Source organism: Gekko japonicus, unplaced genomic scaffold (assembly GCF_001447785.1).
Source record: "Gekko japonicus isolate JY-2015 unplaced genomic scaffold, Gekko_japonicus_V1.1 scaffold63, whole genome shotgun sequence".
Taxonomy (NCBI): Eukaryota; Metazoa; Chordata; class Lepidosauria; order Squamata; family Gekkonidae; genus Gekko; species Gekko japonicus.
In genome coordinates this window covers 700,771-717,825 of record NW_015168654.1, presented here as the reverse complement: position 1 = coordinate 717,825, position 17,055 = coordinate 700,771, and the positions used below count along the sequence as shown (strand labels likewise).

Genomic DNA, 17,055 nt, shown 5'->3' with positions numbered 1-17,055 from the left:
CTCTTAAATGTCTGAAACCTGCTGCCTGACAGCTTTCTCTAGGGATGCCAGCCTCCAGCTGGGACCTGGGTGTCCCTCAGAATTTCAGCTCATCTCCAGACTACAGAGATCAGTTCTCCTAGAGAAAAGGGATGTTTTGGAGGGTGGCCTCTGTGGCATTGTAAACCACTGAAGTACCTGGTCTCCCCAGGCATCATCCCCAAATCTCCGGGAGTTTCCCAACCTGGATCTTCTTTTCTTCCTACGGTCCCCTCATCCTCTGCCCTGCTGCGCAGACAGCACTGCAGCCGGCAAAAGGGGTTGCTATCACCATCTGGACTGGTTGTTTTATTATTGTGATATTGTGTATTGCGATAACTTATCTATGCTGAATCACCCAGAGCCCACTTGCAGGGTTGGGCAATCCATGAATATTATTATTATTATTATTATTATTATTATTATTATTATTATTATTATTATTATTATTATTATTATTATTATTATTATTATTATTATTATTATTATTATTATTATTATTATTAATTCCTATCCCCCCAATCCTTTGCCAGTGGCAACCCTAGCTTTCTCTATAAAAGAAACAAACAGCACCAAAAGCAAAGCAAGTAAAAGTATTGACACGATGTCCTATAGTGTGCTTTTTGAAGATGTCCAGTTGTGGCTACAGAGTGTTTGATTAATCACAGAAGTTGACTTTTCCAGGCGGAGGAAGATATCCTCATATGATGTCACTTATCAGGATCCTTTTTGTGTCTGACCACTCCCCTGGCCTGCACCTGATCATTTTAGCAGCAGCCTGAGACACATAAATTAAGCAAATTAAGTTTTTTCCTGCCCTTGAGAGAAATGGCAGGGAAAAAGTTCAGCAACTGTCAGGCTGTTTTTCAAAGCACAGAAGCAAGGCGAGTCAAAAGAGACAGTAATCCTATCCAGGGTTCATTGTTGAGGAGCATTCAGCCTTCCTGCAGAATTCCTGTCGGGCCACAAAACCAGGTTTGTCTCGAATCATTCTTGCTTCAGTAGGAAGGGGCCCTGAATTAGCTCGCTCTGCTAGGCAGTAGCAACCAATGCTCCCTCTAAGCTGTGGAGTCTTGTGAGCAAAAATTCTACTTTGTGAGCTGCTGGCATTACAGTTGTGGGCGAGCCATTAGGCTACTGCATAAATTAGTTTGCTCTGGAGCCATCCTTCCTGAGCTAAGACAAAAATGTGTGAGCTGGAGGCTAAAGAACTGTGAGCTAGCTCGCACTCACCTTAGAGGGAACACTGGTAGCAACCCCCTAGCCCAGCCCTGCAGGCCGGATCTGCAGATCTCCATCTGCAGAGAAAGGAAGGCAAAGCAGGCTCTTCGTTCCCTTCACCACCAGCTTCGCCCTGTGGGAAGAAGGGACTTGGGTGGGGTGTGTGTGTGTAAAAGCAGGAGCCTTTTCATGCAGAAAATGGTTCACTGTGTAATTTCTATGGGGATGTGTAGGGATTTCCCTCTTTCTTCGGCCTTCAGTTGGCTGGCAGTAAGGAAAAAATATTAACAACCTACAGAGAGACTCGTGAGAGTGGGGTAGGATTGCTTGCCAACCTCAGTGTGGTGGCTGGAGCTCTCCTGGAATTACAACTGATCTCTAGGTGACACAGACCTGGAGTAAATGGCTGCTTTGGAGGGTGGACTCTATGACGTTATACCCCACTGAAGTCTTGCTTCTCCCCAAACCCCACCCTCCTCAGGCTCCACCCCCCAAATCTCCAGGAATTCGGGTTGCCAGGACCTCCCTGGCCATCAGCAGGGGATGGGGGGGGGGTTAAGGTTGTTGCATCCAGGTTGAAAAACCCCTGGAGATTTGGGGATGGAGCCTGGGGAGGACAGGGACCTCGGTGGGGTAAGGACCATAGAGTCCACCCTCCAAAGCATCCATTTTCTCCCAGGGAACTCATCTCTGTAGTGTAGAGATGAGCTGTAATTCCGGGGGATCCCCACCTGGAGGCTGGCACCCCTGGTTCCCAACTTGGAGCTGGGAACTCTAGAAAGGGACCACTTTAGAAAGCCAAAGAAACCTTTAAGAATCATTACTGTAAACAATGATACTGAGCAAGGATGAAGACGCAGCTCAAGGAACTGAAGGGCTGTTTCTGGAGCCTTTCAGAGGTGAGGCTTAGTGGGAAGGGCTCACAGGAACTAGGAGTCCAGAGATCATTGGCCTCACCCATGTTGGTGTTGTCTCTGTTCCCCTGGCCATAGCACAAATGAGCATTTGTGTTTCTAAGGCTCGAAACCAACTTTCCCCTCAGGGAACAGGGATTTGGGCTTCCCAGAAAGGAATATGTCCTGCTTGAACCAAATTGGCTGTGGTGGTGGTGGTGGTGGGGAGATGGTCTGCATTTGCTCAGCTGTTGCCCTTTCTAAGGAGACCCTCATGCTGCTGTTCAGCCTAGGCCTACCAGGAGTGTTTGCCCACTCTGCTTGCCCATAGCAAGGCCTGCCTTGAACCCCCCCACAGGCCAGAAACAGTGTCAATAAAAGAGGCTGCTCCAGATGGGCATTTGGGCCTGCAACTCTCTGGCCATTTAGCACGGACAAAGGATTGTTTCCAGGGCAACCTGTCACTCTTGGCAGCAAAGGCCTGCCTGCCTGCCTGCCTGTGTTGCTGGGGAAGGAAAACAGAGAATGGAAGATGTTGCCCTGTTTATAGAGCCATCTCAAGGGATCTCTGGGCTGGAGGGGGGAGGTGAAAGCGATTCCTCCACCAGCTCCAGCTCCCTGTGATCCTCATGTGTACTTTCAGGTACTTTGCGGCGTGATTTTAAAATGTGACACTTTCCCATCCTTGTCAATAAAACGAATGGGCTGTGGTCATGAGAATGTACTTTTCATGCGGAAGCATCTCCTTGGTGCCTACTGTACCACATTGGCTTAGTGCCACTGGTGAAAGTGACAGACCAACATCAGCGCCACAAATGGAATGTGCCAGTTTGGTGTAGTCATTAGAAGTGTGAACTTTAATTTGGGAGAACTGGGTTTGATTCCCCATTCCTTCACACGCAGCTGCTGGTGTGACTTTGGGTCAGTCACAAGTTCTCTCGGAGCTGTTCTCTCAAGAGCAGTTATCTCAGAGTTCTCTCAGCCCCACCTACCTCACAGGGCATCTGTTGTGGGGAGAGGAAGGGAAGGAGATTGTAAGCCGCTCCGATTCTTCAGGTAGTGAAGGGTGGGGTATAAATCCAATCTCTCCCAACTGGTGAGAGCCAGTTTGGTGTAGTGGTTAAGTGCGCGGACTCTAATCTGGGAGAACCAGGTTTGATTCCCCACTCCTCCACTTGCACCTGGCTGGATGACCTTGGGCAAGCCGTAGTTCTGATAAGAGCTGTCCTTGAAAAACAGCAGTTTCTGTCAGATCTCTCTCAGCCCCACCTACCTCACAGGGTGTCTGTTGTGGGGAGGGGAAGGGAAAGGAGTTTGTAAGCCGCTCTGAGACACCTTTGGGTAGTGAAGGGCGGGGTATAAATCCAATCTCCTCCTCCTCCTCTCCTCCTCCTCTCCTCCTTCTCGGAAACAGGCCAGGGAGGCTAGGCTTTGCTGAACTCTCATGCCCTTTGCTACTTCCCCTTTGCAGGAGAGTCCATGGAAGGGGTGAGTGAGCAGGATGTGCTTTTCGTTCATTCCTGCCGCCAGTGGACCACAGTGACAGCCCACAGCCTGGAAGAGGGACACTACGTCATTGGGCCCAAGATTGACATCCCCCTCCAATACCCAGGTAACAAGATGGGGAAGCTGAGGTACGGCATTTAAGGAAGGGGCTCAGTGGAAGAGCACAGGCTTTGTATGTGGAACGTTCCAGGTTCAATCCCTGGTGTCACAGGTTGCAAAACTGCTACAAACCATTCTGCACCCGACTCAATACAAAATAGCTTTGTGTATTCAAATTCTGGTGAGAGGATCCCATTCTAGGAGACGAAAGAAGGGGTAAGCAGAGGATTGTAGCCTCATTAGTACCATACATCATAGGCACAAGCCAGGATAGTTTCTGTGAATTCTTGGATTAGATTCATGATTTTTAGATTCTGGAATCCTACGCACCTCTGTAAATTGTAGAGTGTTCCAGTATAATGTTGCTTAGGTGAAGGTTTATTCTCACAACATAATCTGCCATCCTTAACGTGCAAATGAAAATCAGCAGTATATTGTGCTCAGTGTGTATGGTGGTTTACCATATGGTCCATGCCCCAAGGAGCTTGCGAACTAAACTATGGTGATTGGGAGAGCAAGGAGAAGCAAAAGTATAGAAATCTGACCAGGGTTTCTGAATCTCAGCTCGGTGTGTGTGGAGAAGCGGAAAGTGAATAGAAGTGTTGCAAGCAAATGATACTGTTCTGTTGACTAGAAAAGATTAGGAGACTGATCCATAGGGAATCATACTGCCTGTCAGTCACAAGGACCAATGTGGCATGCCCCATTCCATCCTGGGCTTGCAGAGGGCTCTGAGCACTTGGTCTCATTGGCTCACCAAACAGGGCCTCAGCCTATGATTATCTGATTCCCATTCCAAACCATTGCTCAAATTATAGAGATGACAAGGGCATGCATGGCCCCGGGTGGGTCCCCTTGGCTATTCTGTTAGGCCCTAGGGCGACAAGATTCCCCTCCCCACAACTCTGTTCAAGGCCCCCCTGTGGCCCTCTTGCATGGATTATTCTGTGGTTGTGAGCCTGGCTGAGGCAGGCAGCCAGGTCTCCAGCTCTGCTTTGCTTTGTTGACTGTTTCCAGATCCACCTATGCAATAACCCCAGGTAGATAATCTTTCTCTTGACTGCTGCCTCCCACTCACTCAGCTATGCCAGATACACTCTGCCGTCCATCAGTGCCACAATGCAAGAGTCCCAGCTGCCTGCAAATGTACTGCATCAGCAGGTTTAGGGAATCTTCCAGCCAGTTGGAAAATGCCTTGTTAAAACAGTGCCAGGATCCAAAAGAACCCTGGCCAGTCCCAAGGGGAGCTGTGCACACACTTCAACTCCAGCAAAGGAATAAGTAGGAGCTGAAATGGCCACAAGGAGCTACACAGCAGAGGACTCCATTCTTTCTTTATGGGCTAGAAGTGCTGCTGGGGGAGAGGCAGAACATGGCAGAAGAAGCGTTGTGGCCTTGTGAGTCTCTTTGCTTTGTAAAGCTCCAGCACAGGGAATGGACAGCAAAATTCCCTTCTGGCATTAAGGCGGTGTCAGGTGGATAGATTCCAGCCCAGAACAAAAAGAGGCCTCTGTGATTTGTCACAGTGTGGAGATAAAGTTTCACTGGCTAAGGAGAGTTTGGTTAGTGAAAATAATTGCCCACTGTACATCACTACCACCCACTCTACATCTCAGTGGATAGCCCTTCCCTGGGGGAACCTCTGAATAATGGATGGATTTTCCTTTCTGGACCTTACATTTCACAAGTATAGGGAGAGTAAACAGGAAAATGGTTAATGCCTGATTTTTTTTTGGGGGGGGGGTATTATAAAAAGAGCTCCAAAATAATGCTAGCGAGAATGCAAAGTTTGTTCTCCCATTTCACTGCAGTTATAAAGAAGAGGAGTAGGAGATTGTTGGTCTAGGGATTATTGGTCTAGTCTGAGCTGAAGAGGGCTTTGGGTTTCCAAGCATTTGGCTGATTGTTGTGCAAATGCACTCATAAACCTGGCTCACAATGACCCCAGTCTCCCTACTGCTTCCCTATGTATTGACATCTTTTGTTTACAGAAAGAGTAACTGTTCCACCAGGGAAAAAGAAATCCAAGAAGGGTTTATTCCTTTCTGAGACAGCTTCTTAAAACGACTAATGGCGTGTCTGCTTGTTCTCAATGCCACTACCAAAGCCAAGCCTGCTTGGGGGGGTCAGCAGTGGGAGGGCTTTTAATGTCCTGGCCCCACTGGTGGACCTCCTGATGGCACTGGTATTTCTGGCCACTGTGTGACCCAGAGTGTTGGACTGGATGGGCCTTTGGCCTGATCCAACATTGGCGTCTCTTATGTTCATAATTCTTTACAGCCATTCCGTAAAGGAATGTATTCTTCGTACAAGAATTTTGTATAGCAACCTGTAGGCACAGAACTAGGAGCATGGCTTATGAGGAAGAGTGGGGGGCCTGAAATTAAGGAGAGTAACAAGGGGTATGTAAATGTGTGCAAATGAAGGCATGCCCCCTTCAGCTTCCTGGAAGTCAGTGATGAAGACTTGGGAGTAAATGGGTTTCTAAGGCCCCCTTGTGATACTGTTTCTGGGGGAGCTGCCACAGTATTGCCCCTTCCCAGGACCCAGAAGTAATGCGAGGATTCCACACTGCATCTCCTCCTTGTGAAGGGTTTCCCCCAGCTTCTGTGAAACACACATGAGAAGGGTGTTATGCTTGCCACTGTTAGGATGATGCCCGGAGGGAGCTTGTTACCAGTTTGTTTCCTGTCCCTCCCTCATCACTTCTGGGCAGTCCTTTGCACTGTGTGGGTGGGAGACTTCTAATTTTTTTTTGGAAATATCCCGTCTAGTGTGCACCCAATGTGAGTCACGGCTGGCAAAGCAACCTGCTGTGGGGTTGGTTCCAGGGTGAGCATGACTTTCTGGAGTGGCGTCAGCCACTCATTCCACTGTTCCAGGCTTTTTTCGAAGGACAAACCAGCTCCTCATAACCCCTTGTTCTGGGTGGGAGTCGAAGGAGCAAAAACAACCTATGAGGAAAGCCGAGAGGGGTCAGCTGGACTGGCTAAGCTACGGCTCAGGCCGGAAACGTCATGAGAAAATGAGGGGAGAGGGACTTTGGGCCTGTTTCAGGGTTCCCCAAGGAAGTGATTGCACAGGAGATAAATAACCCCACCCCCAAATCTTGCAAAAAACATCCATAGTACTGCAGTGAAAGATGAGATTCTCATGGTGCTTGTTTTGGTCATGGAAACTGAGATCCAAACAGCCCTGACCCCTCCTCAGTGCAGACTGGGTGTCCCAAAGCAGACCAAAACAGTCCCTTTGCAGAAACTGCTTCCTGCCCAGATTGGGAGGGAGTTGCCTTCGTTCCTGCTTGGCTGGGGGAATCTGCTCCTCCAAGTGGCTTTTGTTGGTCTGGGCTTTTCTTTGCTTAGCTTCTGATTGCAGTGGTGGCTTTGCAGACAGCCCCTTCCCTTTCAGACCATGGTGTGTCTAAGCCTTTGAGGCCAGAGTTCATTTCCTAGATGCTTTTATTTACTTGTTTTGTTTCTTTAAAACATTTCTATACTGCCTTTCTACCCGATCAGGGCCCACAAGGTGGCAAACATAAAAACAGTACAACATTTAAACAATTAAAATAAAGTTTAAAAATATTCAATTCAATTAAAAACACACAAACAAGCAACACCAGAAGGAGGGCCAATAAGCATTATTGAGGGTAAGCCGGGCAAAACCAAAAAAAAAAAAGTCTTAACCTGCTGGCGAAAGACACCAATAGAGGGAGACAGACAAATCTCCCAGGAGAGCGAGTTACAAAGTTTTGGTGCCATGACGGAAAAGGCCCTTTCTCGGGTCAATACCCATCTAGTGAGCAGGAAGGTTCATATGGGAGAAGGCAGTCCTGATAGGGTTGCCAGGTCATACCTGGCTGTCAGCGGGGGGCTCCAGGCGGCTGGTCAGGGTCTTCTACATGTGTACGCTGCGATGATGTCACCTGGAAGTGCAAGTAATGCTCTATATTCTTGGTGCTTGGGGGGGGGCAACAGTGGGAGGGCTTCTAGTGTCCTGGCCCCACTGCTGGACCTCCTGATGGCACCTGGTATTTCTGGCCACTGTGTGACAGAGTGTTGGACTGGATGGGCCATTTGGCCTGATCCAACATTGGCTTCTCTTATGTTCTTACGTTCACCATGCTAGGCATGTCGTTGGGGGACCCTCTAACAATCGGCCTAAAAACTCTATGGGTTTTTAGGGTGATTGCTAGAGCGTCCCCCCGGCGATATGCCAGGGCACATCGTCGTGATCCCAGCACTTCGGGGGTGGGGCTCCCTCCACCGGCCAGATCCCGGCCGGCAGATCAGGGGGTCCTAAAGTGGGCAACCCCCCCCCCCCCAGGGGACCTGGCAACCCTAGGTCCTGAAGGAACGTTGGTCCCAGGCCGTTCAGGTCTTTAAAGGTCAGTACTAGCCTAGCACCTTGAATTGAGCCCAGAAGCAAATTGGAAGCCAGTGTAAGTGGAACGAGACTAGAGTGATTTATGGTCCCTATGACCCACTCTAGTCAATAGTCTGGCTGCAGCATTCTGTACCAACTGTAGCTTCTGGACAGTCTTCAAGGGCAGCCCTGTGTAAAGCGCATTGCAGTAGTCTAATCTAGATGTTGCCAGAGCATGCAGCAGAGTATCAAGATCTTTTGTGTCCAGGAAGGGCTGAAGCTGCTGAAAGGGACCCCTGGCCACCATTGCCACCTGTTATCCAACAGGAGGCCAGGGTCAGGAGCACCTTCAGTCTACAAACCTGTTCCTTTTAGGGGAGTGCAACCCCATCCAGGACAAGCGATAATCCATTACTAGGGTCAGACCTTCCCCCCTCCAGCAGCACCTCCATTTCGTCAGGATTAAGTTTCAGCTTGTTAGCCCCCATCCATTCCAAAACTGCCTCCAGGCACCTATTTGTGGTTTCCACAGCCTCCATGGGATCTACTGTTAGTGCAAGATAGTGCTGAGTGTTGTCTGCATATTGGTGGCAACTCAGCTCAAGTCTCTAGATGACCTCTCCCAGTGGCATTACTTAGATGTTGAAAAGCATTGGGGACAAGATAGAACCTTGGGGAACCCCACAGGCCAAGGGGCTGAGCAGCAGTCCACAAGCACCGCACTCTGAAACGTAGCAACCAAGGCCATTTCAGCCCCTTAACTAGGCCTGAAAACAGACGAATGGATCAAAACAATCCGCTTCCTTGTGGAATCTTTGAAGTTGACCTGCCACCACTTGTTCAATCACCTTGCTCAAGAATGGTACATTTGAGACTGGACAGTATTTATTCAAATCTCAAGAATCCAGAGCAGGTTTCTTTGAGAGTAGATGCATCACTGCCCACGTCAAGGTAGGAACAACCACCCCATCTCTTCTAGACCCAGGCCCCCAGCCCCCTGCAGATTTAAGCAGCCAGGAGGGACAAGTGTTGAACAAACAGGTGGTAGGTCTTAAATACCCTAGAATCCTCTCCATATCCTTAGACTGGACAAGCTGAAAGGTATCCCGCACAATTGGACAAATCAGCACCCTGGGACCATCCGATCCTGTTGCTGCTAATGTGGACTCCAAGGGGGAATGAATGTGAGAGATTTTATCTGCAAAGTGCTTCGCAAAATGATAACAGTGAGCTGCAGAACAGTCCGCCTTCTCCTGTTGGCCAGAGCCCAAAAGACTCTGAAAGACTACTTGAAAGACTGCCTGAAAGAGTTATGTGGGTCTGTACTGGATGGATGCAATGCTGGCGGGAGAATATCACTGCTGACAATGTCATGGGTGGCCCTGCATGGGCTGCCATTTGTTTACTTCTCAGCCTCAGACAGTTCCTTAAGCATTGCCTGTTGGAATACCGGCAGCTTGCTTTGCAAAGATGTGGCGAGGGCAAACCTGCAATTAAGAATGTAGCAGTTGTCACTGGCCTGTGCAAGCAAGAGGGGTACAAAGGGGTGCCTGGACTCAAGGGTCAGAGAGGAGAAAGGGATGCACTGGCGCCATGCTGGGAGGCAGTGGAATGGGCTGGACAGATGGTGCAGTAGGAGGGGAGTGACCAGAGCTGGGAATTAACGGGGCTGAGATCATCCCTGGCCCTTAATGAGCCCACTAAGTGCTTCCCATCTTGGGTAATGATGTGCAAGAATGAATAAATAATGGGAGATGGGCCAGCAGGGGCTGCTAATCACTGCTCCTGGGGGAGATGAACGGGACAGGGAAAGAGGAGAGGAGTGTGTTTACCTGCTTTGCTGTCCCCATTCATAAAATCGGAGCAGCTGGTTCCTGCCTCAGCTTGCAGGGAAAGGGATGGTGATTCTGGCTTCTCTCCATAGTGTGGGGAATGGAGTCCATTTCGACAGGGAGATGCACAAAGAGATGGTCAGTCCAGAGAAATCATATTGATGTATTCCTCGTGCTCGGAGATGGTCCTACTGCAGGGCAAAGAGAGACTTGATTGGTGGGAAGCGATCCTGTGGGAAGTTCTCAGGACAAATAATTGGGAGATGCAGGAAGACGGCAGCAGCAGTCCTTTAGTTTCAATGAAGGCTGAGCAACAGGACTTCCTGGTGGGTTCGGTACCCCATGCTAATTTGGGGAAAATAGGTGCCATTTGGATTCTCCATCTTGGGCCAGGCTGCACAGAACCCCAAATCTCACCTCTGTATACTCTCTCTTTCTTTTACATTTGTATCCCGCTCTTCTTCTAAGGCTCTCTCTTGCCTTCACTTTTTCCTTGCAGCAATTTGAGGACATCGGATAGGCTGAGAGAGAGTGGCTAGCCAAATTTTAATCTGGGTCTTCCCAGCTCTCTTACCACTTTGCTTACGCTTCTCAAACTGAGGTCCAGAAGGGTCCAGAAGTCCTCTCTAAAGACAGCGAGAGCATCCTTCTTAAGCTCATTTGGCTAATATTAAAATGGAACCCTCTGATTTTTCTTGGAATGCAGTTAAGGCCCTGGCTCAGGAGAAGGGAACAGGATCAAGTTCCCCCTTATGAAGGGCAGGAGCTCCTACAGCCACCCCCACCGGCAGTCTCCCAAATCACCTTGGGCACTAGACCTAGGAGCTCTATTTGATTGAGTGGCACCAAAGAGGTATGGACCTAATGCAGTTGTTATGGTTACTTCTGGTATAAACTTGAACAGGGTTTCACTCAGTGCAAAGGATTTCCATGCAGAACCAGAGAAGTCGTTCTGTGTCCTTAGTCAATTAATAGTCAATGGTAGTTTTTAGTTGAGTACTGAAGGCTCAGATCTTATGTGATGCTGATCTTCTTTATGTTTCTATGGGCAGCTCTGAACACTTTTCCAAGCCCCTTCCCACCCCTGTTCAGCCATAGGGATGCCAGCCTCCAGGTGGGACCTGGGGAATCCCCTGAAATTACAGCTCCTCTCCAGACTACAGAGGTCAGTTCCCCTGGAGAAAATGGATGCTTTAGAGGGTGGATTCTGTGGCCTTATACTCCACTGAGGTCTCTGTCCTTCCCAGGCTCCATCCCCAAATCTCCTGGAGTTTCTCAATCTGGATCTAGCAACCAGTGTTCCCTCTAAGCTGAGTTAGTGTGAGCTAGCTCAGAGTTTTTTAGCCTCCAGCTCACACATATTTGTCTTAGCTCAGGAAGGATGCCTCCAGAGCAAACTAATTTATGCAGTAGCCAAATCACTCGCTCACAACTTTAATGCCAGTAGTTCACAAAGTAGATTTTTTGCTCACAGGCTTCCACAGCTTAGAGGGAACATTGCTAGCAACCCTACCCCTCCACCCCCTGCCAAGGACCAGGGGGACCTGGCAACTCTTATCAGCCAGCTTCTGTTAGAAATTGTTAACCAATAAGGAAGTTTTTTTGCTGTCTGTGGCAGAAACGTACTTCCAGTCAAAGGGCAAGATTGATCACAAGTTGGGTTAGGGCCTTTTGGGTTGTGGTCCAACAGAATTATTTATCCTCCCTAAACCTGACCCTGTAGCTCATGTGCAGATAATACAAGAATTTTGCTTAAACTTGCCTTGAAAGTGTGGTTGAAAAGTGTCTCATCGTATTGTTTTGTGGACACTAGAGCATGGAAGCCTCCATGGGACACACAAGGTGGGTCATGTGCACTTTTAAAAGGGGCAGTGCTGGCAAAGGAGGGGGGAAGGGCTTGCTGGTTTCCAAAAATTTAAATCACAGCAAGTTTCCTTGGGTTGCCAAAGGCTGAGAATTGCCGCCTTGCTTATTTAATCTGGAAAAACTATTTCCCCTAATTCTGTTCTCCCTGAAGTGGATCAGAACTTGTTCGTCATCCTGGAGCAAGTAATGCAGTGCTGGGGGGAGGGGGGTCCACCCTTTTACCATCCCTGTGAGTTTGTTTTTTCATTATGGTGGCTAATTTTTTTAAAGGTCCCCTTAAATTACCTTGGATGTTTATTTGCATTCAGTGACATAATGAGCAGACTGAATTACGACAGCAGTCTGGGACACATTCTCAGATCTCCTTGATGCCGTTTGTTGTCTCTTTAGCCCCCTTGGACCCCCGCGCTGTATCATGTTTGCACTCAGAGTATTTTAAGTGTCGTAAAGCATGACTTTGTTTCCCCCACCTTTCTCTGGTCCTGGTGGATGAAGCTGGGGATTGCAGGTATGGAAGTGGGGCTGCAGTTAATCCAGTCTAACTAATGTGGAGTAGCTATGTGAACTGGAAGTGCTATGGCATCCGAAAGTTTATCCTTGTTTATAACAACTTTTTAGTGTTGAGGTAGCTTGAATAGGTTACCTTGGTAATAATCCTTGTACCAGGCCTGTTGTGTAGATCTGCATTACTCCCACATTCTGGAGCTGAGGAGACAGCGACCTCTGAAGCTGCTTAGAGACTTTGTGGCAGTGGTTGGATTTGAATCTGGGGCGTTTAGGTCACAGCTCATGACAGGGCCACCAAGCGGGGGAACTAGGAGGATCAGATTCTGGGGATCCTGGTCACCCAGGGGGCCATAATGCTGAGCAAAGCACGTGATTTGCTTTCTTGTGTTTTGGTCGGTTGGTTCAGAGTGGTGTATGGATGAGGGGTGACATGACAGAAGTTTACAACGATTGGAGGGTGACATGATCGAGGTTTACAAAATTATGCACAGGATAGAGAAGATAGAGAAAGAAGTACTTTTCTCCCTTTCTCACAATACAAGAACTCGTGGGCACTCAATGAAATTAATGAGCAGTAGGCTTAGAACAGATAAAAGGAAGAACTTCTTCACCCAAATAGTAATTAACCTGTGGAATTAACTGCTGCAGGAAGTGGTGGGAGTTATAAGCATAGATAGCTTCAAGAGGAGATTAGATAAACATATGGAGCAGAGGTCCATCAGTGGCTATTAGCCACAAGGTATAGATGGAGCATTATGTCTGGGGCAGTGATGCTCTGTCTTCTTGACCCTTGGGAGGACTTCTGGAGTTCTGGCCCTGCTGGTGGACCCCATAATGGGACCTGGGTTTTGACCACTGTGTGACACACAGTGTTGGGCCAGATGGGCCACTGGCCTGATCCAACATGGCCTCTCTTATGTTCTTACGATGAGGATATATGCTGAAGAAGTTTTTGTCTGGGGGATCTGTGATGGTTCCTTATAGTCCTGATTCACACTGGTTCTCTGTGGTTCTGACTTACAAGATCACAAGGGAAGATTTGGGGGCTACAACTAAGGCACCCATTTATTATCTGCTATCCAGTCTCCATGTTCTGGCTGCGACAGAGGGAGGGGGCACAGAAGAGGACGCAGGTACCACAGTTACGCATTTCCATCCGCTGTAAAGCTCTTGTACCTCTTCCAGCTGGTACCCCTACTGCTGCAGCCTGTTCCCGCATCATCTCATCCATAGGGTGGGGGTGAGATTAAGGTACACAGCTGTCTGCAGACTGTTAGACTGGGAGCAGCGTGCAAGCCCTGGCTCTTTGCTTGTCTTGCTTCTGCTCCTTGTCACAGTGGGTCTCATTTCGGGTTTCTGTCTATGCATCCCATCTTCCTGAGAATTTCTTGTTTGCTGGATACAAGGATTTTGCTGAGCAAACGGAGGCTGTTTGAAGAAGTGTTTGCAGATGGGACACCATCTCCATGGGGAAAAGTGGGTGCAGACCTTGGTATGGGGGGGCAGCCCCCCCCTCCCGGATAACAGCTTGAAGGGTGTGCTACTGTTGGAATAGAGAGCTGAGCCAACTGAATTGGGACTTGGTTAAAGCAGGAACTCGCTGGGATATTTTTACAGCATCCGATCTCATCAAGGACCATGCAAATTGATCCAACCTGTTGTTCTTGTACTATTTCTGTGGCTCAGTGGAAGAGCCTCTGCTTGGCATTCAGAAGGTCCCAGGTTCAGTCCCTGGCATCTCCAGTTAAAAAGAAATCAAGTAGTAGGTGATGGGAAAGACCTTAGCCTGAGACCCTGGAGAGTTGCTGCCAGTCTGAATAGACAATACTGACCTCAATGGACCAAGGGTCTGATGTCAGTATATGTGTTCGTATGTCATTCATACACCAGGGCTAGGTTGGTTTAGTGGCAAAGTGGGGTGAAAACCCTTTGATAAATCCTGAGCAAATACATAGAAGGAAGTATTGAGGATCTTGGCAAAGCATCCATCAAGCCTCAGTTGCAGTTGCCTGCTCTTTGCCAAATGGAGATTTATAGTAGCATTTGAAATATCTTTTTAGATTCCTTCCCCACCCCCGTGCATGTGGGGAGAGGTGAGGGTTAGGGCAGAGTTGGCTACAAATGTAGAGTGGCTTTTTTCTTTTCTCTTCTGCCTTTAGAGAATGGCTTTTCAAAACGTGGCTATTGAAAACTGCTAGTGGTGATCTTTTTCAGATTTCTGCTCCCTGTTCCAGCTCCCTGGAAGTTAAATCTGATGTTTGGGGTGGGGGAAATATCATCTCATGGTCATGTGTATAAATGGACGCACACGGACACTGAAGCGGTCAAGTTAGACAGCTGGTTTTGTGCTTTTATATTCTGTGTCAAAGGAGGGACCGTCAGTGGCCCAGGAACCACATCCCTCCCTCAAATTGCTTACTGGTCGGGAGCATCCACCAACTGGGTTGAAGCGGCAGCTAGCGGACGATGCTTTTGAAAAATTGTTGAGCAGTTTGAGGCCCCAGGGTCATTATGAGAAACAGAGCGGGAGAGAGTGCCAGATCTGTGTGTCTGTCTGCTTTGGAGTATACTGAGCCCTACAGCGGCAATTTTATGGGAAGTGGGGGACCAGATGTTGCTCTCAGACCCCACCCCCAACCTTGCTCACACCTGTTCCATCTGCTCTTTTTAATGCTTGTTTTAATGCTGCTTTTTACTGGTAGGCTTTTAAAAGATTTGTTTGTTTTATGGCTTCAACTTGAGCATTGTAAGCTAGGTATTTAGTGAATTAGTTAGAAAATGTATAGGCTGCCTCTCTAGAAGACCTCCTTAAACATACTTCAGACAATAATATACCGGTCTCCAGCACACAGAGGGCGTAACACTTCCCCCTCACACAGAGGCAGTGTTTCCCACCTGTCAAACAGTTGTTTGCCCCATTGGGGATATTTGTTGTTGTTCAGTCGCACAGTCGAGTCCGACTCTTCGCGACCCCATGGACCAGATCCCGCCAGGCCCTCCTGTCCTCCGCCGTCCTCCGAAGTTTGCTCAACTTCATGTTCGTTGTATCGATGACACTGTCTAACCATCTCATCCTTTGCCGTCCCCGTCTTCTTTGACCTTCAATCTTTCCCAGCATCAGGGTCTTCTCCAGTGAGTGCTCCCTTCTCATTTGCTGGCCAAAGTATTTGAGCTTCAGTTTCATTATCTGGCCTTCCAGGGAACAGTCAGGGTTGATTTCTTTTAGGATTGACTGATTTGTTCTTCTTGCAGTCCAAGGGACTCTCAAGAGTCTTCTCCAGCACCATAGTTCAAAAGAATCTATTCTTCGGCGCTCGGCCTCCCTTATAGTCCAACTCTCGCAGCCATACATGACTACTGGGAATACCATTGCTTTGACCATGCGGACTTTTGTTGGCAGGGTGATGTCTCTACTTAAGAACATAAGAGACACCAATGTTGGATCAGGCCAAAGGCCCATCCAGTCCAACACTCTGTGTCACACAGTGGCCAGAAATACCAGTGCCATCAGGAGGTCCAGCAGTGGGGCCAGGACATTAGAAGCCCTCCCACTGTTGACCCCCCCCCCAAGCACCAAGAAGACAGAGCATCACTTGCCCCAGAGCCCCTAGCTATACCTTGTGGCTAATAGCCACTGATGGACCTCTGCTCCATATGCTTATCTAATTCCCTTTTGAAGCCGTCCATGCTTGTAGCACCCACCACTTCCTGTGGCAGTGAATTCCATGTGTTAATCACTCTTTGGGTGAAGAAGTACTTCCTTTTATCCGTTCTAACCCGACCGCTCTGCAGTTTCATGGAGTGCCCACGAGTTCTTGTATTGTGAGAAAGGGAGAAAAGTACCTCTTTCTTTACCTGCTCTTTCCCATGCATAATCTTATAAACCTCGATCATGTCACCCCTCAGTCGTCTTTTCTCCAAGCTAAAGAGCCCTAAGCGCTTTAACCTTTCCTCATAGGGAAAGTGTTCCAACCCTTTTATCATTCGAGTTGCCCTTTTCTGCACTTTTTCCAAAGCTATAATATCCTTTTTAAGGTGTGGTGCCCAGAACTGCACACAGTATTCCAAATGAGGTCTCACCATTGATTTATATAGGGGCATTATTATATTGGCTGATCTGTTTTCAATACCCTTCCTAATAATCCCCAGCATAGCATTGGCCTTCTTTATTGCAGTCACACACTGTCTCGACATTTTCAGTGAGTTATCCACTACAACTCCAAGATCCCTCTCTTGCTCAGTCTCTGCCAGTTCAGACCCCATCAATGTGTATTTATATTTAGGATTTTTGGCTCCAATGTGCATCACCTTGCACTTGGCCACATTGAACCCCATTTGCCATGTTGACGCCCACTCGCCCATCCTTGACAGATCCCCTTGGAGTGCCTCACAATCCTCACTGGTTTTCACCACCCTGAACAACTTTGTATCATCCGCAAATTTAGCCACTTCACTGCTTACTCCCATCTCCAAATCATTAATGAACAAGTTAAAAAGCAGTGGACCAAGTACTGATCCCTGCGGTACCCCACTGCTTACCACCCTCCACTGAGAAAATTGCCCACCTACACTCACTCTCTGTTTTCTATGAACTAGCCAGTTTTTGATCCATAAAAGGACTTGTCCTTCTATCCCATGATTTTTGAGCTTACTTAGGAGCCTTTGATGAGGAACTTTATCAAAAGCTTTCTGGAAGTCAAGGTAAATAATATCTATTGGATCCCCCTTGTCCACATGTTTGTTCACCCCCT

General features: G+C 48.2%; 1 protein-coding gene across 1 annotated transcript in view; it reads left to right on the top strand.

Annotated features, from left to right (window-relative positions):
- The window catches only part of GAREM2 (GRB2 associated regulator of MAPK1 subtype 2), a 53,715-nt gene that overhangs the window by 9,643 nt on the left and 27,017 nt on the right, over positions 1 to 17,055 (top strand). Inside the window, 1 exon segment of the mRNA XM_015415120.1 lies at positions 3,604 to 3,744. Coding sequence (XP_015270606.1) covers positions 3,604 to 3,744 — 141 coding nt within the window.